The sequence below is a fragment of the Lissotriton vulgaris genome, chromosome 5 (genome assembly GCF_964263255.1).
Source record: "Lissotriton vulgaris chromosome 5, aLisVul1.2, whole genome shotgun sequence".
NCBI classification, from domain to species: domain Eukaryota; kingdom Metazoa; phylum Chordata; class Amphibia; order Caudata; family Salamandridae; genus Lissotriton; species Lissotriton vulgaris.
Genome location: NC_141693.1, coordinates 1,996,581,070 through 1,996,607,384, shown reverse-complemented (window position 1 = coordinate 1,996,607,384; position 26,315 = coordinate 1,996,581,070). Strand labels below are relative to the sequence as shown.

Genomic DNA, 26,315 nt, shown 5'->3' with positions numbered 1-26,315 from the left:
TCAATGGAGGCAAGTGGACATTGACCAGACTTGTGGCAGTCCACTCTCCATACCCCACCTACAGCTCATAGTAGTGATGCATGCATGGCTTCTGGGAGAGAAGGTCTCCTGGTGGCCATGGATTTCAAAGGTCTATGGTCTTCAGCGATGCACAGCTCGATGTCAATCTACTGGAATTTCAAATGTCTAGAGCACAAATCCTTCCTACTGACCATCAAAGGGAGACTGGTAAAGATACACGAGGGCAACATGACTGTCCAGTGGCAACAAACAGAGCGGGCTGGGATCCTGGGTCTGATATCACACGCCTTTGGAAGTAGCTGAGCCATCAGGGAATCTTGCTGATGGATAATCACATGGCTACGGTCCCTGAATGCCAGAACAGACAAGTTATGCAGACTTCAGATGACGGACCACAAATGGTGTCCCCACCCCAAGGTAAGCATGCCCTAGCAGAATCATTCTGCCACTGCTAAGAACATGCACTCATGATTACTGTGAACTAGAATAATCACAACAATGTTTCCTTCGAGATGCATTCCGCTGCAAAGAACACAGGTCTTCTGTAGGCATTACCGCAGTTACCTCTCATATCTACAGATATGAAGAAAGTCAGGACAGACCCGGTCAAAGTCATTCTGATTGCCCCCGATTGGGCCAGAAGAGTGTGGTACCCAGATCTCAGGGGTCCGAGCATTTGCCATACAATTCAGATTCCCTTTTGGGAAGACCAGCTGCATATTTACAGTTTTGATTTGCCATTGAAAGTAGTGGACTTCATCTCCGCAGCGAAACATCCTTTGACCCAAGTATCTTGATTCTGGGAAAAGTTCGTGAACTGGTGTATGGGCCATAATTAGGGCTACCCCTTTTCCATTTGAACTGATTTTTTTACAGATAAATACAGAAAGAAAACGACAATTTTTTCTGTCTGTATTTATTTTTAAATACAGAAAAATGGAAAAAATCGGCCTTTTTTGGATGATTTATTTTTCTGTTAATGAGTGCCAGGTCAGTAGGTGTACAGATTGAGAGGTGGGGGGGATGAAAAAAGACCGTAGATTTCCTAATTAGGCTTAATTAAGTGCAGATCTACAAGTATTTATAAAATTTTAGAATGCAAGTGTTTTCAGATAACGCTATTGCATTGTATACTGCTGAAACTTTTTGGAAATGCAAATGTGAGTAAACATTTATCAGTTAAATAAATACACATTGCATGTTGATTTATACAGAATACACAAAATAAAAATGGATAATACAGAAAAGTGAGCAATAAATACAGACGGAAATGTACAAAAAAAAAATCCAGTACTTTTATAGCGCACGAATCACCCCCGAAGGGTTCTCAAGGCGCTGGGAGCCGTTAGGAAGATTAAGAGAGCTATTGCCCAGAGTCGCATGGTGCTGGTCAGACCCTTGCCGCAGGAGCCAGGGATTGAACTGTGATCCCCAGCGCCCAGTGTCAGTCGCCCTGGCTGTGGCGCCACACCTCTCCCCAAATACCATAAAACCGGGAGCCCTAGCCACAATCTAGATCCTCCTTAGGCAAACTTTTTGATATGTAATATGTTTTATCTTCAGCCGTCCAAGGCTCTGCAGCGGGAAGAGTTAATGGTTATGTTGGCTCTTTTGGCTTTTTTAGTCTACCAGACTAACCTTCCCTGCTGTGGTGAGTTTATCGATATAGGTTCCCCCCCAAACCTTTCATAATACCTTATAGGGACCTTAATTTGGTTCGGAGGTTCCTCAAGTGCACACAGTTAGAGCCTATGCAGCTCACTTTTAAGAATGTTTTCCTTATTGTAATAACCACTGCATGTAGTGTTACTGAGCTGCAGGTGCCGTCAGTTTAGTCAACGCATAGCACTATTTTTCCAGACAAATTAGTGCTGAGGGCTCAGGCCACCTTTCTATTTGAATTAGTATTGCCTTTTCACATAGCACACTCAGTCACTCTGACTTTTCTTCTCTCCACCTCATCCCTTGAAAGAGATGAAGAGACAATCAGCTTGACCCCAAGAGAGGTTTAAGCTTGTAGGTTGAACACATTCAGGTCTGGTGGCTTAGTGGACTAATGTCTCTACTGTAGGGGCTTGTGTTTGACCTCATGGTCACAGGTTTAAACTCACCTGGTTCAGTAAAGATCTTTCTGAGGTTGGTAAAGTGAGTATGACTGAGTTGGTTCAAGAATAACCCTGTGCATAATACTACGCTATGCTGAAGGAGCACTAATTCGCACTTTGCAAATTGCACGTAGTACAGTACCAAAACTGTGCTTAATCACGTAGTGTGAAAATTACAACAACAAAAAAACTACAAAAAAACAATTTGATGGACAGAATGTAGATCAATGTCTTACGTTCACCCCAGTACAAGGATCTGGGCATAAATCCATAGTTTTTTGCACTCCCCACCACCCTGGGTCAGATAATGGCTTTATGCAAATCAGCTCTGACCCTGTGCCCCATGGGAACAGTCCAGTCCGAACTACAACAGCCATATCTTTCCCAGACCGGAATCAAGCATCCGAGGACCGGACCGGTTTCGAGGTAACACCTCTCATCAGCCAGGCTAGCTTGACTCCAGTGGTGTGGAGGCTCTGGGACCCACGTCTGAGCTACCCCAGTACACTCAGGGAGAAAATTACAAAAAAACAATTTGATGGACAGAAGGTAGATCAATGTCTTACATTCACCCCAGTACAAGGATCTGGGCCTAAATCCATCGTTTTTTGCACTCCACACCACCCTGGGTCAGATAATGGCTTTATGCAAATTAGCTCTGACCCTGTGCCCCATCACGTAGTGTAGCAGCTAAATCAACAACATCCTCAGATGCTTTGAAGAAGCAATTTTACATGCTTAAAAGCATAAAACCAATTCACAAAAGTGAACGTTAACAATGAAAACATTAGGCAATGAGAGAGCTGATGATTTTGGGATCCCCCCAAACCTAGGGGGAGCAAAAAGGATATACCTTGAACACAAAGAGCATAAACAAAAAGCAAATTTTGTTGAACTTCAGCGGTGGTTCCATTCTTTTAGGACCACCCCAAGCAGAGTTATTAGCAAAAAAAACAATCCCAACCAAAGGCCCTGAAAAGTATTATGGGACGAGATTAGCAGTGGGCAGTGAATATTATAGTATCCAATATCAAAATAATTCTACAAAGAGCTGCAGTTCACCTAGTCGTTACTAGATGTCCCTCACGAGTCAAATGCAAAGCATTGAAATTATTCTTACATCAAGCTGCAGTTCCACTAGTCGTTACTAGATACCCTCACGAGTCAAATGCAAAACCATTGAAACCCTTTCAACAAGCATTTGACTTGTGAGGGACATCTAGTAACCACCATTTGAACTGCAGCTCTTTGTAGAATCATTTTGATATTGGATACTATATAATATTCACTGCCCACTGCTAATCTCATCCCATAATGCTTTGCAGGGTCTTTGGTTGGGAATTGTGTTTTGCCGATAACTGTGCTTGGGGTGGTCCTAAGAGGATGGGGCCACCACCAAATCGTTCAATAAGATGTGCTTTTTTGTTTTCAAGGCATCTGTTTGATACTCCCCCCTAGGTTAGGGAGGATCCCAAAATCATAACCTCTCCCACTGCTTGCTACTTTTTCAGTTTCACTTTTGTGAAAGTTCTATATGCATTTTAGCTTATAGAGATACTGGTTTTATCATACCTGACACTGTGCATGATGTCATTTGCAATTAATTTGCAATTTTTTCACAGTGCAGACACGTACACAGTGTAATCATCTACACTATGCAGACTACGTGAAGTTCAAAGTATACAACGTGAAGCTACGTGTAGTGCTGCTACACAAACTACGCCCAGGTCTAGGAAAAAACATGTTATTAAGCGCCAAGATGCTCTTCTGTGTGAACATGTGCTTTACAAATACAGATTATGTTATGTTACATGAGAGAATGTTGTGTTGAAGACAAGCACTTCGTAGAGTTGGCTGACGGTTAAAAGTTAAAGGCAGTACATAAGAGGCCGCTGTCTAGATAAGACTGTCCGGTGTCTAAAGAATTGTTACACCCTGCCACAAAATCGATTTGGAGGGCTACAGGACAATTCCGCCAAATCCAAGGATGCCACAAAAGCATTCAGCAAGGGGTGGTATCCTGTGTTAGGCAAGTGCCAGGCTGCAACATGTGCATCAGAGCACACATTCACCAAGCAATACTGCTTGAAAGCCAGGTGTGCAGTGAATGTCATTTTGCTCACTCACTCCTGCAAGCTTTCTGGCTTAAATCTACTCCCCAAACGTAGTTGGGGATCCCTGTCACCTGTTCAGAAGTATTGATGCCTGTTCATAAGCACTGCCAGGGTATCTAATCTAAACATGAGGAATCTGCAGTTAGAAATCTCTATCAGAAGACTCCTCACCTTTAGAATATACACAGGGGCCAGACAAGTTTCAACGGTTCTAAACAACAGTTCCTGTGTGCCGCCAGGTTTTGCTGAGGAGCCCTAATAAGGGGCGTAACCGGTCCTGGGATGTTTGTGCTCCAGTTCAGGAAGGATCTGGCCTAGCTGGACTGTTCCCACTGGAACTGGGTCGACTGATTTGCATATGGCTAAGTCCAAACTGATATTGCACGGTGTGTAAAACAACAATGGACTGGCATGCAGCCCTGAGTTACTGCCAGTGTTAATTCAAGCATTCCATCCATCACTTTTTTGTATACTTCAGGTTTTGTCGCATTGGTTCCGTAGATACTTCGCTCTTCCCTAGAAGTAGCAGAGCAGAGCCGCATCCAGGTGCCAACCCTGCATACAAACGTCAGTTTCTTCATTGTTCTACTTCTGCCTACTCAGACGTGGGTCAGCTGAGGCAAACTGCAAGTCACTGTGTGTCTAACTTATAACCTTTTTTTAAAAGCGTTTACAGCTATCTACTGCACAGAATGGAAAGAGGGAGAGCAGTGGGGAATCAGCAGTTAGAGTATCCTCCCGAAAGAATGATACTAAAGGTGAATAAACCTGTGCAATTGTCATCTGAATGAGCCTAAAGGACATTTCAAACAGAATCCAGTACAGACTTAATCTCTTGCTTAGGCGGGAACCATGGCACTGGCCCACCATGAATAACAACAACATTACTTATCTGTAACAACCTGTTTGCAGCTTGTAGTGCTGTAGGTTTCATATGACTCATTAAGCTTTGGCCTCGTAATATGTAAGTTGTTTTACTTTAAAGAAGGGGTTTTGGTTTTGAGGAGTTTCAATACCACCTATGAAACTCATAACACTCTAGGACAGGACATAGACTGAACCTCAGATTGTGATTATTGCATAGAGTGAGCGTTAGTGATGAGATGACAACCAGTGTACGGTCTGTGAAATGGAATATTAGCATAATATGTTGGGAGCAGAGGATATGAAGCATGCTCACATGCACAGAGGTGGGAAAGGCGCATGCCCATCTCTAGCTCAAACTGTTATAGGTATGTAACTTTCCATTTAAAGCATGTGCTGCTAAAGATAAAAAGCTGTACATAGACTAAAAAGCAGTTGTCAATCCCCAAAGCAGGAGTTTGTAAGTGAAGATGCGAGATGGCTGGAATAATGTGTTACGCATAGTTCGGACGACTCATGCTGCTTTTTTTTACATCTTTCTAATGGATTATAATTATTCACAAATTGTGTATTTCTTTAAGAGATTGAAAGTGGAGGAAGGGGCGGGAGGGTTAGAACATAACCTTCAATATTAAGTCTCATTGAGTGAGGTCAGCTGTCTTCAGACTATGCGACACACGTTTCTTATCAGGCTTCAATGTCCATACCGTACTGCATGGCAAATGTATGCGTGGATGCCTGCATAACAGCTGTGCATATGTCACCTAATGGTAGATTACCTGGAAAGGCCACTGTTGCTCTTTTCTTTACAGTTCAATGTGCTGTAGGTTAAGTTGTATACTGTGTGCTTAGCCTTGACTTCACATATTCGACTACACCTGGCATATGTCCAATATACGTTTCCCAACATGCCTTTGGTCAAGTGCAACAAATAGCTTTGTTGCAAATGTACTTTGTCAGGTCAATGTACTATATAATTGATATATCAAAACCTCTTTCAGCAAATGACGTATGCAGGAAATATGAAGTTAGCTCAAACAAATGATTAACGTGAAATGGCAACCATACCTTGGGCACAAAATAGGGTATGTTCACAGCACAACTATGCCCTTATGTATTTGTGTAAAAACTACTTCCACTGGCAAAGCATGCAACTGACTGCCAAGGATGTGATTGCTACTATGAATACTACTTTCCAAGAAGGGAACTGCAGTGGGCATGAATGTATTGGTTTAAAAAAGGTCTTCAGATGTCTACTAAGAACAAGGTTTAGATCCCATGAACGGATCGGGTATAAATTGCTTTAAACTTTCAAAGAATGTTTTCACAAATAGAACTTTAAAGGTAGACTGATGTGGTTTTGCAATTAAGTAGCTACGGCATCCTAATGTACACGTATGACGTGTGCAGGTTTTGTTTTTTACAGATCTAAAAAAAATAAAGTATTGTTTGTACATTAACATGTTAGGACTGTACATTTAAATAGTTACAGTAGTGGACAAACATTTCCATTCAGCCGCATAACATGCCCTCGTTTCAAGCCTCTTAGTATCTATATACATTTGGAGGAAGTCGTACGTACCAAAGGTCTAAGATCTCAGGTGCCCAATCACAAGACTGATCTCCCCGCGATAGGGATGCCTTAAGTGACTCAGCTGCTTAGGACCCCTCTGTGCAGAGTGGCAGCCTATTATACAGGCGAACTGATATTTCCTATAGCACTGATAAGTACTAATGAAGTGATGATTTACCCAGGTTGGAGCTAAGAGAATAAGTCCCTTTGACATATTTTTCACAAAACATAAGGTATCAGTGGTAGTAGGGGCAGTAAGGTAAGTAATGAATATGCTACTTACCAGTATGCATCTGTTCTTGGCATGTAGGGCTGCTAACATTCATATCTTAGCATTAGATCGCCACCTAGTGTTGGGTCCGGATGATCGCACATTGTTGTCCTGGAAGAGTCTTCGAAGTATCCTGAGATGGGTGGCTCCTCCCCTGGACTACAGTGCGCATGGGCATCGGCTCCATCCCCAGATTGTTTTTTGCCATTGTGGCAGAGGATGGAGTGAAAAGTGTAAAGGATGTCCATGCTAATGATTGAATACAATAGTATATCTGCAGCTGCGACAGGCACCGGGGAGGAGGGTGGGCGATATGAATGTTAGCAGCCCTACATGCCAAGAACAGATGCATACTGGTAAGTAGCATATTCAGTTCGAGGCATGTGGGCTGCTAAATTCATATCTTAGCATAGAATACATAGCAGTCCCTCCTTTAGCGGCGGTTGCCTGTGCCAGCTGCAGAAACCTGAAAAAGTGTTTTGAGAACAGCCTGTCCTACAGCCGCTTGCTGTTTGGAATGTACATCAACACAGTAATGCTTTGTAAAGGTATGTGGTGTAATCCACGTGGCTGCTCTGCAAATGTCCTCTAGAGGAATGTTACCTAGGAAAGCCATGGATGCCCCCAACTTGCGTGTGGAGTGTGCCTTTGGGGGTATTGTTAAAGTGCGCTTGGCCTTTTGATAACAGATTTGAATGCACTTAACAATCCATCTGGCTATTCCAGCTTTGGAGATCGGGTTGCCTTTGTGTTGTGGTGAGAAGGCAACAAAGAGTTGTTTCGTCTTCCTAAAGTGTTGTGTCCTGTCCATGTAGTACATCAACCCCCTCCGTACGTCTAACTTATGGAGCATTCTTTCCGCCACTGTTTGTGGGTTCTGGAAGAATGCTGGCAGATCGATAGTTTGGTTGAGATGAAAGTGTGACACCACCTTTGGAAGGAATTTGGGGTTAGTACGTAGCACTACCCTATTTGGATGAATTTGAATGAAAGGCTCTTGTATTGTGAGTGCTTGCAGCTCACTAACACGCCTTAGTGACGTAATAGCAATTAGGAAAGCAACTTTCCACGTTAGGAATTGCAGTTCACACGAGTGCAGTGGCTCAAATGGTGGTCCCATCAGTCTGGTGAGGACCACATTGAGGTTCCAAACCGGAGCTGGCGGTGTTCTTGGGGGAATGACTCGCTTCAGACCTTCAAGAAACGCTTTAATGGCAGGCACCCTGAAGACCGAGAGATGCTGCCTATTTTGAAGGTAAGCTGCGATGGCGGATAGATGTATTCGAATAGAAGTGAACGCTAGTTTGCACTTATAAAGGTGTAACAGATAGCAAATGATGTTAGGGATAGATGCATCTAGCGGGTTTATGTCATTGTCCGCACAGTAAATGACAAAACGCTTCCATTTTGCGGCATAGCATGCTCGTGTTGAGGGCTTCCTCGCCTCCTTGATGATGTTCATGCATTCAGGAGGTAGGTTGAGGTATCCAAACTCTAAGACTTCAGGAGCCAGATCGCTAGGTTGAGCTGTTGCGGATCTGGATGCTGAATTTCTCCATGGTTCTGCGTCAGAAGTCTGGGCGTGAGGCGCAGTCTTTGATGCGGCACCACTGAGAGTTCGAGGAACGTGGTGTACCAGGCCTGGCGCGCCCACGTTGGAGCAACTAGGATGAGTGTCATCGAGTGTTGCCTTAGTTTTCTCGCCACCAGTGGTATCAGAGGTGTCGGGGGAAAAGCGTAAGCAAATTTGCCTGACCAGTTCATCCATATCGCATTGCCCTGCGATTGGGGGTGTGGGAACCTGGCGGCGAAGCTTTGGCATTTTGCGTTTTCCCTTGTGGCGAACAGATCTATGTCTGGACGACCCCACCTTTGGAAGTACGGCTGGAGTACCGATGGATGTATCTCCCACTCGTGCATTTGATGGCTGTATCTGCTGAGCAGATCCGCCATCTGATTGTCCTTCCCTGGGAGGTGTTCTGCTATGAGGAAGATGTTCCTCTGAATGGCCCACTTCCACATGCTCTGAGCCAGATGAGACAGCTGTGGCGAGTGGGTGCCCCCCTGTTTTTGGATGTAGTACATCGCGGTCATGTTGTCCGTCCGGACTAACACCACCTTGTTGCACAGATGTACAATGAAGGACTTGAGTGCCATGAAGATCGCCATCAGTTCTAGATAGTTGATGTGCATCTTCTGTTGCTGCGTCGTCCATAGCCCCTGCACCGTGTAAGTGAGCAGATGAGCTCCCCATCCCTGGAGGGATGCGTCCGTTGTCAGGATAACCTGTGGCACTGGCTCCTGGAACAGTCGGCCCTTGCAAAGGTTGTGTGGAGTCCACCAATGCAGAGAGTTGTATGCCCGACTGGTAACCAACACTAGGTCTGTTAATTGTCCCTGAGCCTGTGTCCACTGATTTGCTAAACACTCCTGGAGCGGGCGCATATGCAACCGTGCGTGAGGGACTATGAAGATGCAGGAGGCCATCATGCCTATTAACTGCATGAACACTCTTGCTGGAAGTGAGTGTCCCGGTCTGAACTTGTGGATTAAAGACTGCATGCCGTCTATCCTGACCTGGTTTGGTTGCGCCTTGGCCGTCAGGGTATTGATTGTCGCACCCAGAAACTGTCGGACATGTGCCGGCTGAAGGTGTGACTTTGGGTAATTTAGCGAGAAACCTAGGTCGTGAAGGAGGTGAATGGTAGTTGACATGTCCGCGGCGCACTGCTGTTCCGACCTGGCTTGAACGAGCCAGTCGTCGAGGTAGGGGTAGACATGGATGTTCTGCCTCCTGAGGTGCGCTGCTACCGTCGCCAGACACTTGGTAAACACCCTTGGGGCAGTTGTGACTCCGAAGGGTAGGACTTTGAACTGATAATGCGTGCCCTGGATAGTGAACCTGAGGTACTTCCTGTGGGACGGATGTAGTGGAATGTGGAAATAAGCATCCTTGAGATCTAAGGTTGCTAAGAAGTCTCCTTTGTTTAACATAGGAAGAATTTGTTGCAGTGTAAGCATATGGAAATGCTCTGACAGTATGTACAGATTGAGGGGACGGAGATCCAGAATTGGTCTGAGAGATCCGTCCTTCTTTGGAATGAGGAAGTACAGAGAATAAACCCCTGTGCCCTCCTCTCCCACTGGCACGAGCTCGATTGCCCCTTTTTGCAGCATCACCAACACTTCCTGCTGCAATAAGTGCAAGTGCTCTGCGGACATAGGTCTTTGCCTTGGCGGAATGTTGGGTGGAGTGGATTTTAACTCTAGACAATAACCGTACTGGATGAGCTGTCGCACCCACCTGTCTGTGGTGATGTTGATCCAGACGGGCAGGAACTGCTGTATTCTCCCCCCGACGGGTGTTAAGTGGTCGGGGGGCAGTGACAGCGAGTCACTGGCTGCTTGGGGCAGAGGAGCGTGAATTGTTGCCTCCTTTGCCGCGTCCCTTGTTGCTGTTTCCCCTGTAGCCCCTCTTGTTTTGTTTGGGGTACGAGGATTGTGCTCCACCTCTAGGGAACTGTGATTGGTGACCCATCTGTCCTCTGGTGATTCCACGGGCACCTGAGCGACGAAAATTATTGCCACGAAACTGCTGTGATTGCAGGGCCCCCATAGATTTAGCAGTTTCGGTATCTTTTTTAATTTTTTCCAGGGTGGTGTCAACATCTGGACCAAACAGTCTCTCCGGATTGACTGGTTGATTAAGTATGGTTGTTTGAATGTCAGGTTTGAACCCCGATATGCGGAGCCATGCCTGTCTTCTGAGCATCACACTGGTATTAATGGCCCTAGCGGCCGTGTCCGCGACATCAAGTGCACACTTTATGGCCGCGTTGGAAATCAGTTGTCCTTCTCGAATAATCATTTTGGTGCCCTCTTGAAACTGTGGAGGCAGGTGTTCGACAATCTGCTCTAGTGTGTCGTAATGTGATCTATCATAACGTGCCAGTAGTGCCTGTGTATTTGCAATACGCCAGAAATTGGCAGCCTGCGCAGCCACTCTTTTGCCTCCTGCCTCTAGCACTTTGGACTCCTTATCCGGGGGAGGAGCTTCACCCGTTGATTGGGAGTTGGCCCTTTTTCTTGCGTTTGCGACCACCAGGGAGTCAAGCGGCAACTGTCCTCGAATGTACGCAGGGTCCGCAGGCGCTGGTCTGTACTTTTTTTCAATACGTGGGTTGACCACCCTTGCCCTGGTAGGTTCCTTAAAGATGTCCGCCGCATGCTTGAGGACCCCTTTAAGCATGGGCAGTGTCTTGACAGTTTTTTCCGAAACCGAAAAAGTGTCGAACAGAAAGTCTTCCTCCACTGGGTCAGCATGCATGTCCACATCATGGTTAGCAGCTGCCCTCTCAATGAGTGCATGAAAACCTGCAGAATCCTCTGTAGGGGAAGCACGTGTACCGAAAGTCTGTGGGTCTTGTCCCATATCTTGGGTGCCTTGGTCCCCAATGACCTCATATGAATCTGGCTGTGCCTCAGGTTCATTGACTGGGAATGTATATTGTTCATCTTCAGCATAGCCCTCACTTTCAGAGTGGTCTGGAGACGGTGTCGGGCTCCTTCTTGGAGGAGGCTGGATAGGTTCCATGAGGCCTGAGGCGTCATGTTGGTACGTCTTCTTCTTTAGGGGGATGACATAGGATTCCACCGGCTGCGAAGTGATTTTCCTTTTGTAAAGGGTTAACTTCCCCGTGTCCGCATCTATGAAGCACTCCGAATCCTCTTCTTGGTCGTGCACATGACCTGAAGATGCCCTTGCCGAAGAAGATTCCGACTTCTTTGGCGTCGATTTCGATGAAAAAGCCTTCGGCGCCACTTTTGGTGGTAGAAGGAAGAGGAGTTTACTTGCGGGCTTGACCGGGACGTCTGCCTCCTTTTGCGTCGATGGCGTTGGCGCCGACGATGAAAAAGCCTTCTCCCTAATTCTTTGCAGTGAAGGAGCAACGAGAGATGTGTCGGTAACCGATGTCTTTGGCACCGACGAGGCGGCCTTGCCTTCGGATGCGACGTTCCGTTGGTCTTTTGGAGGGATGGACGGCGCCGACCTCGAGTCCTTGGAGCGATGCGCCGATGTTCCTGTTGGAGCCGGGGCTGCGTCGCTTGCTTTGGCTGGCTTTGCCGGCGCCGGCGCGCTTGTCTTGTGCGTGCCACCCTTTTTAGAGGATCTCTCCTCCGGCGCCGATTTCGACCCTGTGGAATCGCCGTGTTTCTTCGACTTCCGCGGACCGGAGGTCGACGGAGTCGATGAGGCTGCCGGTTTACTCGACTTTGCTGTAACGGCCGCCATCTTAGGGACGATTGAGTCCTTAACTTTCGCTTTCAGTTTCGGGTCGGCCATTTTAGGTGTAGTCGAGACCGCTTCTTTCAGTTTCGGTTTCGATTCCCTCGGCGCAGCAAGTATGTCCGTGGCCGGGCCAGCAGGCGGGGCCGAGGCTTGCGCTACAGGGTCTTGGGTAAGGCCGACAGGCGATCCCGCGACCCTTTCCTGATGTTCGTCAACTTCGGGGCATAGCTCGTCCCCTGAGCTATCTTCCGCGGCCCCATAAACCATATTGTCGTCCCCTACCTCGTCGACGTATTCAAGGCCTTGATCGACGACCCCGTCGTCGTCATATTCCGGATCAGCCTCGACCTCCGTTCCAGGCGGGGAGATTTGAAGATGATGGCTCTGGTCCTCCTCTTCTTGGTCGTCGAAGATGTTTTCCGGATCCGGGGCCGTCTGCTTGGCCACCAGGCGCACCGCGCGCCGAATCGTGAGAGTCTTCTTCGACCTGAAACTCGCACAGGCCCTGCAACTTCCTTCGTCATGGTCTGGCGAAAGGCATTTATTACAGACCGGGTGCACGTCTATATGTGGGTATTTGGACCCACAGAGCGGACACAGCTTAAACGGAGTCCGCTCCATGTTGGGAACTTGGTGTCGAGTCGCGATGAGAAGGCCTCGATGTCCAAAGAGTTGGAAAAACTCCGCTGATTCCGGCTCCGAGAGACGGAAGAACTCGAGACCGTACGCAAACAATACCGACGTAAAGAACCCAAAGCCTTTTGGCCTTTAGAAAAGATGTTTTTTCGATTCCGACGGAGAGACGTCGAGACCGCATCCGAACCCAATGGCGGAAAAAAACAATCTGGGGATGGAGCCGATGCCCATGCGCACTGTAGTCCAGGGGAGGAGCCACCCATCTCAGGATACTTCGAAGACTCTTCCAGGACAACAATGTGCGATCATCCGGACCCAACACTAGGTGGCGATCTAATGCTAAGATATGAATTTAGCAGCCCACATGCCTCGAACTTATCCATACCAAATGAAACATAGGACATTGCCAAGAAACTAGGGGTGAGGACATCGATGCGCGACATTAAGGTGTGCCCCAAAGTTGAGAGTAAGTGTTTGGCATGTGATTACTGATGTCCCACTCCTAGGTTTGCCGATAGTTCCTACTGAGAAAAACAAATCATCAAATTCACGGTTTTCTTCTTGGATGTGTTCCACTAACACATGTACTCGGTGGTGGCTGGAACAGTGCCAAATGTTTCGCACTTGACAATGATTGTATTGAGTGTATGCCTCCCCGCTTCTAAAAGCGGTGCTTTATTGCTGTGTTGTCTGTGCGAATAAAAACTAAGTTGTTTCAAATTTGCTATTGAGAAGCTTGAAGCTCTAGTTGCTCTGCCGTTAGTTCCGGCACACTGATGTGTGGCACTTGTTGATGTGTTCACCGCTGCCCTGAACTCTTAGTGGAACCAGATGTGCTCTCTAATACATGAGAGGTGTCTGTATTGAAGGTCACTTGGAGCAGTGGGTTAAGGAACGACCTGCCAAGTAGTAAGTTCTTTTTGTTCCATTACCTGAGTTTGTGCTTAAAACCTGGCTCCAGCAAATCTGGGTCTCCCCAATTGGACGCAGAGGGGCCGGAAGTTTTTTTAATAAACGAGTGAGGAGCAAAGGGTGTTGATGTCATTACTATGGCTTCTGTTTATTTTTTCTTCAAACTGTTCGACTCACACAAATGGCAACACTGCTACCCCTGAAATGTTGAGATGTTGCTTCCAGTATCCCTCCCCCAATTCCAGGGATCTATGTACCAGGGGAAGCAAGTCAGTGTAATAGGCACACCAGGAGTTCCAGAGTGGAGTAGCTGGAGGGAGTGGGGAGTGGAAGGAGCAATTAGCAAAAGGGAGAGGGATTTTACAATGTAACATATACTGAAATGTTGTCAACTTCCTTTTCAGGAGGTGGTGTATGTCATCTGAACAGTGGAGGCACCGAATCAGGGACTTCAAGGCTGACATTTCTGAGGACGCGATATAAGGTAGGGCAGTGCTGGCTGAAGTTTGTGCCAAGAAGAGGCTTAGTAGGGAATGAGGAATGGAGAGTGGATTATGCACAGTCTGTGTTCTTGATGATCTTTGCATCTTTTTTTTCAGTTGTGAGGGTGGGAGGGTCTTAAGACAGAGGATATGCCTTTGGGCCTAGATAGGACAAGTGGTAAGTGAAGATAGGCATGGCTTCAATGCTTGGGCTTTGTTTAAAGATAAGCTAGATGACATTTTCAACACCAGGTTGGGCTTTCTTGAACACAAAAGACAAACATGAAAAAGGGAGAGAAAATACAAGGGTTAACTGGATCTATAAGCCAAAGATTCAGAATGAAACATTTGGCTTGCGTGTTAGGCACATTTAGATTCCGAGGGAGTATACCCTGACTGACTTGCACTCTGCAACATTTCCATCCAAAAGATGCTGACCTACCGAAGATAGAGAACGGGTCTCCCAATATCGTCCAAGACCCAGAATGTTCTTGCTGCTGTATGTTCACAATGGTCAGAGCCATTCTCTGATCTGAAAGTTACTAATCCCCATTGTGAGACCTGGGGTTACCAGCCCTCAGGGGGGTAGCATGGCACGAGCAGCAAGGCAGCCAGGGGCTTGTGTGTAAAGCAGCTACTTAACGCACACATCCAATGTAAGACACAGTGGCGCAATAATGGAGACCACACCAGTAGTTGTATTTGAAAGAATCAAGATCTTTTATATATACTTTCAAATAGAGCGTTGCATTTTTAACTCTTCAGAATTTCATTGAGACATTTCATGAATCGCATTCAGGTTACATTTCCCATAAATGGGTAAACATTTCATTCCAATCATGACTAGCTCATCTAGCAGTGAAACACTAGTTGTCCCCGCCTGTCGTATCAAACTCTCTGACAGGCAACGGGGTAACTGTATTAACCTGGAGGACCATACAAGAAGCGAATATAGTAATGCATTTAAATATCACATCAGAACCTCTCATGGACGCTTTTCCTTACAGGTAATACAACATATTGGCAAGTACTTATCAGTTCAACAAGGAACTCCAAAGAACACAACCTTTACTTATTTGTGACAAGCCTTTCTTCTTGTAAATTCGGGTCGGCTTGCGACTTCAATCAGATCCTCAGAATACTATGGAAGCCCACCTCTGCAAGAAAATTCAGTACAGTGAAATGAATCTCCCTCTCATTTCAGGCATGTAAATATGATGCACTATAGCATTTCAATAGAGCATTTGATTATGCGAATCAATAAAGCATTTCAAATAAGCAGGTAAATATGCGCTTCAATGAGCATTTTAAATGAACATATAAATATGCGTTTAACTCCCCTGAATAGGGCGGAACAGGCAACTAGGGCCAATTCAATGGGTTCGTAGGCCTAAGCATGCATAAGCTGTCACTCAGGAGCCTTACAAAAGCGTTAGGCTCCTCGGGGCCAACAGGGCCCAGTCTCACTGTTCCCCGGGGGAGGGGCGAACACGGGGCCTTCTCCGGCCTTCCGCCCTCCTCCCCTGGGGGTTACCTGGATCTTCGGCCCTTCCCGGCCCTTGCGTAGCTCTCAAAGGCCTCAGACGACCGGGCGCCGAGAAGAGGACAACTGCAGAGCACCAGCGCCGGTCGCGAGGCAGGCACACACTGTGGGGGCAAATTGGGGGGTGTATTTAGCTTCGGGGCCTCCTTCACAACGGAGGCTAAAGGCCGCAGGACTCTTCTCCGTGTCTTCGCTCAGGGACTGGGGCACGGTTCCACGGACCACTCTGGGCTGCGAATTCGGGGGCGCGGCCGGTGACGCGATGCGCGCCCATCACATGGTCCGGGCTGGTAAAGGCTTCAGGCTTGGTGCGGCATATGCTCCTACGCGCAGTTACTTCAAAGCCCGTCAGGCACAATTACTTCACAGCGCGTCACGGACACGGTGACTTCAAAGCGCTTCAGGCAAAGTTACTTCAAAGCGCTTCAGGCACAGTTACTTCAAAGCGCTTTAGGCACAGTTACTTCAAAGCGCTTTAGGCACAGTTACTTCAAAGCGCATCACGGACACAGTGACTTGAAAGCGCTTCAGGCACAGTCACTTCAAAGCGCTTCAGGCAACTCCTGAACCTGAAACCCCAGTCCAGGATCTAAACCTTGAGACTGGTCAGAACCCTGAACCACTGGAGCTCCGGTTACTGATGCTCCAGGTTCTTCTGGCACGAGGGGATCCTCTTTACTGGAAGGCACAACAGGACAGCCTAGGCTCCCAACCTGGGGTCACCTTATGGAACTCTCCAGGCCCTGTGACTGCCCTATTCTGGAAGGTTCCAGGAGCTTCCCTCATTCTAGCTATGGGCAGGCTGGTATGGCAACATTGTTTAAGGGTTCCAGCAAGCTCCTGGCTACTAGAGTGCATCTAATCAGACCACGCTGCAGTAGCAGGGGTCAGTGGCAGCCATCTTGGGGGAAGTCAAGCACCTGCATCTAGCATGGGTTTTACTAATACACAGGCCATTACAGCTCAATAATACACATTACATTTCAATAATACACAGGCCATTACAGCATCGCAGGGCCTATACAATTTCATTATAAAGGGGGGACATCCTGAATTAGGGGTAGCAAAAAGCGAAAAATTTCAGGGGAAAATGGCCAAGTCCAACACCCATCATAATAACTCATCCACATTGTTAGACCTGGCACCCTTGGTGTGGGTCTCCCTTCCATTTTTGCTGTTGCCTCGTGTGTTTTTGCTGGTGTTGGATACTTTGGATACTGTGCCACTGCTGTCCAATGCCACAGTGCAACTGCTCCCTACTGTAAGTTAATGTATTGATCAGTGGTTCCATGATTGGTTGGTTTGGTTTACTGTTCAGACCCTAGTACAGTGCACCAGGAGTGCCCAGGGCTTGTAAACCAAATGCTGCTGGTGATTCCAAGAGACAGAATGGGTCAGCCCAGTGGTGAATAGCGAGATCTGCATCTAGATGGGAGGGAGGAGTTGCACCTGAACCTTGAATAGGGCTGTGCCTGCCTTCCACAATGCTGGCTCCACCTTCTGGGGTGCGGCCCATGTCTCTGCCCTGCACAGTGAAAGAAGAGAAGGAATCCTGTCAAAGTGCTCCAAGGATGTGCTTTCCCTCCGCAATGCTGGCTACACCTCCTGTGGGGTGTCTGGTGTTTCTGTCCTGCACTGTGAAAGGAAAGAATGAGTCATGTAAACTGAGTGCTCCAGAACTGGTTTGGAGTGGGCAAAGGCCCCTCTGCCCTCAGAGGAAATAGGATTTTGGGGTATAAATATTGGGACCCCGATCCCAAGAAATTAGATCACTTTTGGATTACAAGAAGAAACCTTTGCGGAGGAGAGGAACCTGAAGAAAGTGAGGAGAGGCTATCCTTAAGCTGAAGTGCTGCTTGGGAGATTGGGATGTAGTGGTTGCATGACTGCCAAAGAAAGGAGAAAGAACTTTGTGTGCTTTATTTTCAACTTGTGATGGATCTTCAAGTGCTTGGAACAGAGCTTGCCTCCCGCTGAATTCTCAGGCACAACAGACTTCAAACCCCAGCTCCCCAGAGTTCTTTGGAACAGCCTGCTGCTGTTTTTGGGCCTTCTGAGGGACTGTGTGTGGCAAGAAACTGGAAGCGTGACTCAAAGAGTAAGAAGCGTGTTGCCATTGCTGCCGTCACATCTTGAATGTTGGCGCTGTAGCCATCATATTGCACCGCATCAGGAGAAGTCTCTCGCAACGAAGGAGAAGCGTGTCGCTGTTGCTGCGGTCGCATCATGAATGTCGGCACTGTAGCTGTTATTTTGCACCGCATCAAGAAAAGCACCTCGCATCCCCGGAGAAGCGCGCCGCCATCGGAGCTGCTGCCGTCGCATCTTGGATGTTGCAGCTGTAGTTGTCACACTGTGCGGAAGCCTCTCGCAACGTCGGAGAAGAGTGCCACAGCCGAGGCTGTTGCCGTCGCATCGCTGAACAAGGGTGTCGCCGCTGCAGTCAACGCATGGAACCGAGACTTCTCGAAATCCTTGGAGAAGCGTGCCGCATCTGGAAGATCTTCACGTCTTTATTTCTTTGCTCCGAAACTTTGCCGCATTTCCATCGCTGCAACATTACTTGTTGTGGAATCGCAACGCATCGTACGGTACATCGACGCAAAGTGTCGCATCTTAAGAACTGAACTAAGCTACAACTACCATTTTTAAAGTATAGTATTGTAGATTTTTGTCGTTTGTGGTCTTGTGTTAAGTCTATATAAATAATTCTTATTTTTAATATAAACCTTGTGTGGTGTCCATTTGTAGTGTTGTCACTGGGTTACTGTATGTGGTCACAAATGCTTTACACACGGCCTCCGAGATAAGCCTGTCTGCTCGTGCCAAGCTACCAAGGGGGTGAGCAGGGGTTATTTTAGGAGTGTACCACCTTGCCCTGACTAGAGGCAAGGGTCCCTATTTGTCACAATTACGTACCTGTGCCAACTAGAGACCCCCAAATCTAACACACTTTTTACCATCTTTCACCACACAAGCAGATTTTGCCTCTTCCTTTGCCCTTTTATCTCCATAAAGTTATTTGCCCTGCATCTCTAAATGCAATTACAGCAAAGCATCTGCTTTCACAAAGGGTCCATGCTTTACTGCATAGTCCTTCCGTGTTCAGGTGTGCCCTCACCTGTGGTATCCCTCTCCATGGTGTGAAGAATGGACTGCATAAAATCGTTCTCCTTGTCTGGTCCTAGCAGCAGTGAATCCAGGGTCTGCTCCTCCAGCACCGAGAGGAGCATGCAGATGCCTATAAAACAAGCGAAACAAAAAAAGTTACTGGGTACATCAACATCATCATCATCTCTACTTCAAACAAAAGAGGGAAAGAAAACTAAAAGTTACAGAGTAAGCGTATAAATGTGTTAAACGATCAACAAAAATAATCTACTTGTGCAATCTTTATAGGTTTCAGCTGGAGGTAAAACCTAACTTTTCTAAGTGAAATATGAATTAAACCCAGGCTTGTGGATAGATGCGGCTTTACCCGGATGACTTGTAATCATGAGGGATGAGTATAGTCAATACACTTATGTCGCGACAATCCCTTCAGGTTTCAAAAGTTCACTCCACGGGGAACAGAAAATAAGTGTGGTGACAGACTGGTGAAGAGGGACAAGAAGAAGGTGCTATTCTGCCACACACGAAGGCAAGGAAAGAACATTTACACATTGTATATCAAAATAAATGTTAGCCCAATTTTGCAATCTTAAGCACAAGAGGCCTTGAACACCCAATAATCAGTGTGGAATTTATTGCCTTGAAAACATCTTCAGTCGTAAAACCTATATCACCTTCACTAAAAAAGCCAGACGGAGGAAGCAGCACAGCTTAGGTATCACAACAAAAGCTAGTAAATTACCTCGGGTTGCAATTCCCATTGGTGCATCTGCCACAGGCAGTTGAAATGTGCCTGGCCATGCGGAAGGAATGAAATCAGCATCCTTCCTTCCTGCCTAGTGATTTTCCAATCTGTCAAAAGCACTGCCAGGTGGACAAATAGAAGACAGCATTTTTGAGTGACTCCTTTGTGCTGTGTGAGCCATGATTTTGAAGAATATTAGTCTGGAGTACACTCAGTGATTTGAGGAATGGGGGGAGGGGGGTCTAAAACTAGCATAAGGTTGTGACACTGGGGTGAAATGCTTAAAGGATGCACACTCTTACTGGCAGCCGATAGAGTTCAAGCACTGCATGCAGCAACTAGGAATGGAGGGTCTTTCAATGGTAGGAGAGAACAGTGGGTACAGACTCCCTGTAACACAGGCAGCCCAAAGCAGGTACTCCAAAGATTACGCCCCAGTTATCAGGGGATGTGCACTGTGCAGGACCAGCTTTCATACTACAACTAAGCAACAGCAAGAAGAAGCACAGAAAAACACTTCCTCTCACCCAGCCAGTAGTTCTTGTAGTTGTTGGTATCGTAGAGATGTGACGGCAGGAGAATGAGTTTCCCTTTCTCAACAGAGTAAAAGCTGTAAATATCAGGGCTATCGAACAAGCCCAGCTCGATGACCTTGAAGAGACAGGTGAAGGCTTCCTGCAGGTCATAGTAATCATCGCGGTCTACCTTGCCCAAGGTCCTGGCTGTGAGGATTGCCCACCGGCGGACCTGCCAAGAGAAATAACAGGAACAAGAGAGACAAACAGGTTATATGGAGACAACACAATGAAGGATGTCATGAAAATGGCTGACACCAGGCAAACACATGGGCCTTCAGAAGTTAAGGACTGCGCCATTCTCTCTCAACTGAACCTCCAGCTCTGCTTCTATTTCAGGAGTTGGCACTGCCTGGGCACATCTTTTGCAATGTGAGACAACAGATCCAAGGGCAAGAACATGCATTCTGTGACCAAGGGAAGTTCTTTTACTGGGGAAACTATAGAAAAGCAAATCTATTAACAGTGTTTCTCCCAAGATGAAACAATGCATAACCAGCAGAGCTCTTTTGTACAAACTTTAACTGTTCAAGACTTCAATTCCACCTGCAGAGGCTTCGAAGGCCAACTGTAAAAGGCATACAGGGAGGACGGTTGAGACATGAACCTAGTTCAAAAACCTGCACATTACCTCCTCTACATGCTTCACCACAAGAAATGCATCCCATCTCGGGCACAAGAATATCATTTTGCATTTTTCTTTTTAATGGCATAATACAAAGAGTGAAAACTATGCCAGGAAGGCACTATACAAAAGTTTACATATGTGCAAAAACTCACAATCATCAAAAGGATGATTGCCATCGCAAAACAATCCATACAGTCTTTACACAAACAACTTCGCCTTTTATGGTAGAGACTCTACCTAAGAGTAGACCAGTATGCTGAAGCTACGGAAGACCTTCCAGAGGAAGGAGTGCAGTTCACAGAGCGGGGCAGAAGGGAGGGTTGGTAAGAAATATGAGGTTAGAATGACTCTACCAGAAAAGGCGTTACTGAAGGCAAGTAACATGGTCTTCTAGAAAAGACTTCAAACTGCAGATTCCTTACCTTAGAATAGATACCACAGCAATAACCCACCCGCTCCACCCAGAGGAGGGGCTGTTGTATTGTTATCGCTTCCTACATAGGCCTTCTTGATTGTTTGTAGGATCTGTTCACTATATGTACAGCACTCTGATAAACTGAAGGGTCACGTTCATGCAAAAATAAAATTAATTAAATAAAAATAAACCAGAACGTCCTGCAGGACCAAGCGAGCAAAATGCCCCTCTCGATGGACCAGATTGCCCAGACAGTAATGCATCATGAACCTTTGGAACAACGCCCAAGTCTTACAGATGTCAACGTCAGGCACTCCGCACGCTAACGTAGTAGTAGCTGTGTTGGCTCTGGTAGAGCAAGCCATCAAGCCTTGTAGGGGCTGCTTCTTCGCCAACGGGTAGCAGATTTTAATGCAGAGTACAGTCCATTGAGAGACAGATCTCTTCTGCACCACATTTCCTTTGTTTGCTGTGGTGAATCCAAAGAAAAGCTGATCATCCAGTTGGTGCTCCTTAAAACTAAGAACCCTCTTTGGATCCAAATGATGGAGGCTTCCCTCCTCTTTTGGAGGAGTGAGAGGGAGCAAAGAATGTTAGAAAGGTGATTGTTTGACCAAAGTGAGAAAGGAGGCACGCATGCCACCTTGCTCCCTAGGGAGAAAGGAGGCAAGCGTGCAGAGAACCAGTTGTCCTGCTAGGAGATAATGTACGGGGGTGAATTGAGAGGGCCTGAAGCTCGCTCACCCTCAAGGCTGACGTAATGGGCAACAAACGACCATTTCAAGTGTCAATGGCATAAGAGAGCAGCTATGCATGGGATCACAGGGAAAACACACCAGGTAGGTCAAAAACAAAGTAAATTCCCACTGGGTCATAATGAAAGTAGAAGGCGAGAAACATGTGCTGCATGTGACTTGAATATAGAATGCTGATCTGTTAACTACAAAAACATCAGTAGAGCCAACCAATATCTTTTAACAGTGCACAGCTCAAGGCTTTGCTGGCCCAATGATAACACAAACGATAATACGCCAGACAGTTTGGCATTAACCCCTTCAGTGCTCATGGCAAAGCCAGCTCGTCATGGGCGTTACCTGCGCTGCGCGCATGACGAGCTGGCTTTGTCATGTAACACGGGTTTTTTTTAATTTTCAGCGCACAGCGGGGAAAAGCTGGAGCACTCATGCGGTTAAGCTGGTTAACATGCTTGTCTGGAAACCAAGCCACAAACTTGTCCTAATGTCAAGTGTATACAGATTTCGATGTGGGACGTGTGGCTGTCACAACAACAACCTCAGAAGGAACATCAAAAATGCTTAACTTTTGCCTCTCAACCTCAAAGCATAAAGATGGAACATGCACAGATTGGGATGCAGGACCGGCCCTAATTCTGCAAGCCTAGTCGGAGGACAGATGCTCATGCCCAGGAATTCAGGACAGCCTCCGTCGCCTAAAGCATCAACCAGCACCCACCCACAAACACAAACCTCAAAGTTATGCTCACCCACTGGGACCCCCTCACAATGAAAGACACGATCTCTATCATGAACTCTGTGCACTCGGGAGCACCCATGGACCCTTGTCCAATTATGTCTTTAACCTTGGATGCAAGACAATCTGCGATGAGCGCAGGAAGAGTCCTGAACACCAGCATCACTGCTGCCTCCTTCCCAGAGGATCATCCCTCAGTCCCACACTCTTCAACACCCACAGGAGTCAACGCAGTCTCATCTGCCTGCTTCCACAGCCTTAACATGCTACGCAAGACTTTCAGGTGACTCCCGGTAAACACCAGACGGACCATCATGCAGGCCCTCATCACCAGCAGAGTAGACTACACCCTACGTAGGAATCACCTCACGCCTCCTGAAAACAATCCAGGCAATACATAACTCAGCGGCAAGACACATACTAGACATCCCCAAAAGGACCAACATCACCCTCCAATCTCAAGAAACTACACTGGCTCCTGATCCAGAACAGATGCCAGTTCAAGATGCTGACCCATGCATACAAGGCTTGTACAATGAAGGGCCAGCATACATCAACAAACGCCAGACCTTCAACCAACCTAACAGACACCTTCGCTTAGCTTCCCTCTCCCTCGCAGACAATCCATAGATTCACCAAGCTAACTTGCACCTGGCTGCCAACGCCTGGAACAACCTCACCCTGCAACTCAGGACTGCACCGTCGCTCCAGCAACTGAGAACAGAACTAAAGACCTGCATGTTTGAATGACCAAACCTCCAAGAAGCAGCAAACATCTCCAGTGCCTCGTCTTCTAAGGGTGAATTGCTGTGCTATACAAACATATGATTGATAGATAGATTGATTTTCTTAGTGCTCTGATCTTTCTTAAGACTCTGGGCAGGAATGGTGTTGGGGAAATGCTTTCTTCTCAATTGCGGAAGAGACCCTGCACTAACTCTGGGTGTAGACTCAATTTGTCCACAAGGCGTCGACTGCTGAGTTAGTCTTCCCTAGCATTGAGGGATCCTATCAGGTGTTGTACGATCAGGAAGATGTCCTGATGATCCAGCCATGTCCAGAGACACAGGTTCTCTTGGCATAGGAGCCATGACCCCATCCCACCCCACCCTGCTTGCTTGCTTCAGTACAACATGGCAGTTGTGTTGACCGTGAACCCCAGCACCAGACTTTCATTGGATGGATTCCTGAAGAAGGCTTTCAACGTCAAATGGTTGATGTGGATCCAGGTTTCCACCAGAGACCAGAGTCCTCTGACCTCCCCTCCCCCAGGTGGCCACACCATTCCAGAAATGAGGCATTGGTCACCATTGCCAACTCTGGAAGGAGAGGGGAGAGGGGTCTGCTACTGGCCAGATCGCAATTCAGTAGTCCCCACTGCAGATCTCATGAAGTCTCCCATGAAATTAAGACACAATCTGAGAGATTCCCCTGGTGCTGCACTAATTGGGACTTCAGTTCCTACTGCAGAGTCCACATGTGCCATCTGGCATGCGTCATCAGCAGGATGCAGGAGGTCATCAGACCAGCAGCCTCAGAGTCTGACTCACCAGAATCCAGGACCTAGGCTGGAACATCTGGAAAATAGCCCGAATGTCCTGGACTGTTCAAGCCAGAGCAAAAGCTCAAAACTGTACCGGATCCAGCATAGCTACGATGAAAGGAAGTTTCTGAGAAAGAGTCAAGAGTGACTTCGGCATCTTGAAAGAGAACCCTAACAAATGAAGGCTTGCAGTAATCTGGTGGTGGGTGACTCCTGCGAGCCAGTCTTCAACAGCCAGTCATTGAGGTAGGGGAAGACTGGAACCTCTGAAGATTTCGTAAACACTCAAGGGGCACGATAAACTGGAAATGCTCTTGACCTACTTTGAAACACAGGTATGGTCTATTGCTCTGCAAGACAGGAACATTAAAATAACCTGTAGTTCCAACATTACCATCTAGTTTCCAGAGTCCAGGACAGACAGGACCTGGACAAGGGTGAGCATCTTGAACCTGTCTTTTCTTAGGAAGGTTTTCAGAAGGCACAAGTATAGAATAGGGCAGAGGTATCTAGCCAGAAAGTAGCATCCATACCCTACTTATGGTGTCAGAACCCTCTTAATGGCTCCCTTAGCCAAAGGAGCCTGTACTTCTTGGTGTAGCAATGGAAGATGGTCCTCCGATAGCTATTGTACAGACTGTGGCATTGCCGGCTGGGTTTCTAAAAAATGAAGAGCATAACTGTAATAACTGGGACCACCAGCTCTCCGAGGGGTAGCATGGCTCGAGCAGGAAGGCAGCCAGGGGCTTGCGTGTAAAGCAGCTACTAAACACACTCATCCAATGAGACACACAGTGGGCGCAATAATGGAGACCACACCAGTAGTTGTATTTGTAAATCAAGTTCTTTTAAATAGACTTTGGATCAAGCAAGTAATGCATTTAGCTAATCATTAGTATTTCATTTAAGCATTAGGCAGTTTCAGTAAGACTTGTCATTAAAATAATAACCAGCTCATCTGAGCAGTGAACATTAAATAACACAGCCTGTCGCATCATACTCTTCAGCAGGCAAAGAGGGTACTTTCAAAACCTCGAGGATCCTACAAGAAGCGACCATAGTATTGCAGTAACGTACCACATTAAACCTCTCATGGACGCCTTCTAAATTGCACTTCATAGAAAGTGGTAAAACATTTCATCCAATACTTTCAGTACAACAGATAACTTCAAAGAACACAGCAACAAGCATTTCTTCTTGTGAATACTGAGCGTTTTGCGACCCAGAATCAGATCATCAGAATACCATTAGAATGAATCAATAAATATCACAGTTTGATCCTTTCCGGAACTGTAGAAGCCCACCCCTGCAAGAAATTCAGTACAAGGAGAAGGTCATCCCCTCATGACAGGCATGAAAACATTTCATTAGACATGAGCTTATAGGCCACCTAAATCGGCCACTAAACACCACCAGTCACTAAAGTGGATTATCTGACGGGGTAACATCACTCCACAATGAACGATGCAGTAGGGTAGATCTCTGTTCCTAAGCCTCCTGAACACTCGAGGCACACCAGGAGGGGGCCAATGGGGCCCAGTCTTTGTTCACCCCGGGGGAGGGGCGACCTCGGGCCTACCGCCCTCCTCCCCGGGGGTTACCTGGTGCTCTTCAGCCTTCCCGGCCCTTGCAGTGAGTCGGGGAGCTGAAGGGAGGGGCCCGACCCTCCCGTGGGTCTCACTCGGCCAACGCCGGGATCAGGAGCAGATGCGGGGGTCTGGTGCTTCCCAGATGGTCAGGCGCGGCCTGCGGTGCAAAGCGGAGGGGGCTCCTCAGGTCCTCCGCCCCCTTCGCGGTGAGACGGTGCTTCCCCGGGTGCCGGGCCCTGAGCAGGGGATGGTTCTGGGCAGCCAATAGCTGCGCGACTTGGGCGGGGGCGCTGCCGATGACGCGGCAGCGCTCCCGCTCATGGGACAGGGGCCCAGGCAGGCTTCAGGCCTAGTGCGGCCTGGCGAACTTGATGTGGCGGCTCTCTCCTACCACCGGGGGCTGCCGA

General features: G+C 47.3%; 1 protein-coding gene across 5 annotated transcripts in view; it reads right to left on the bottom strand.

The window, feature by feature from the left end:
- Window positions 1–26,315, bottom strand: part of SETX (senataxin) — a 631,151-nt gene that overhangs the window by 381,352 nt on the left and 223,484 nt on the right. For all 5 annotated transcript variants that reach the window (XM_086924766.1, XM_086924768.1, XM_086924765.1 and 2 more), the window contains exons 5-6: window positions 20,195–20,414; window positions 18,933–19,052 (exon numbers count right to left, since the gene is read on the bottom strand). In XM_086924766.1, coding sequence (XP_086780892.1) covers window positions 18,933–19,052; window positions 20,195–20,414 — 340 coding nt within the window. The remainder of the gene's footprint in view (window positions 1–18,932; window positions 19,053–20,194; window positions 20,415–26,315) is intronic.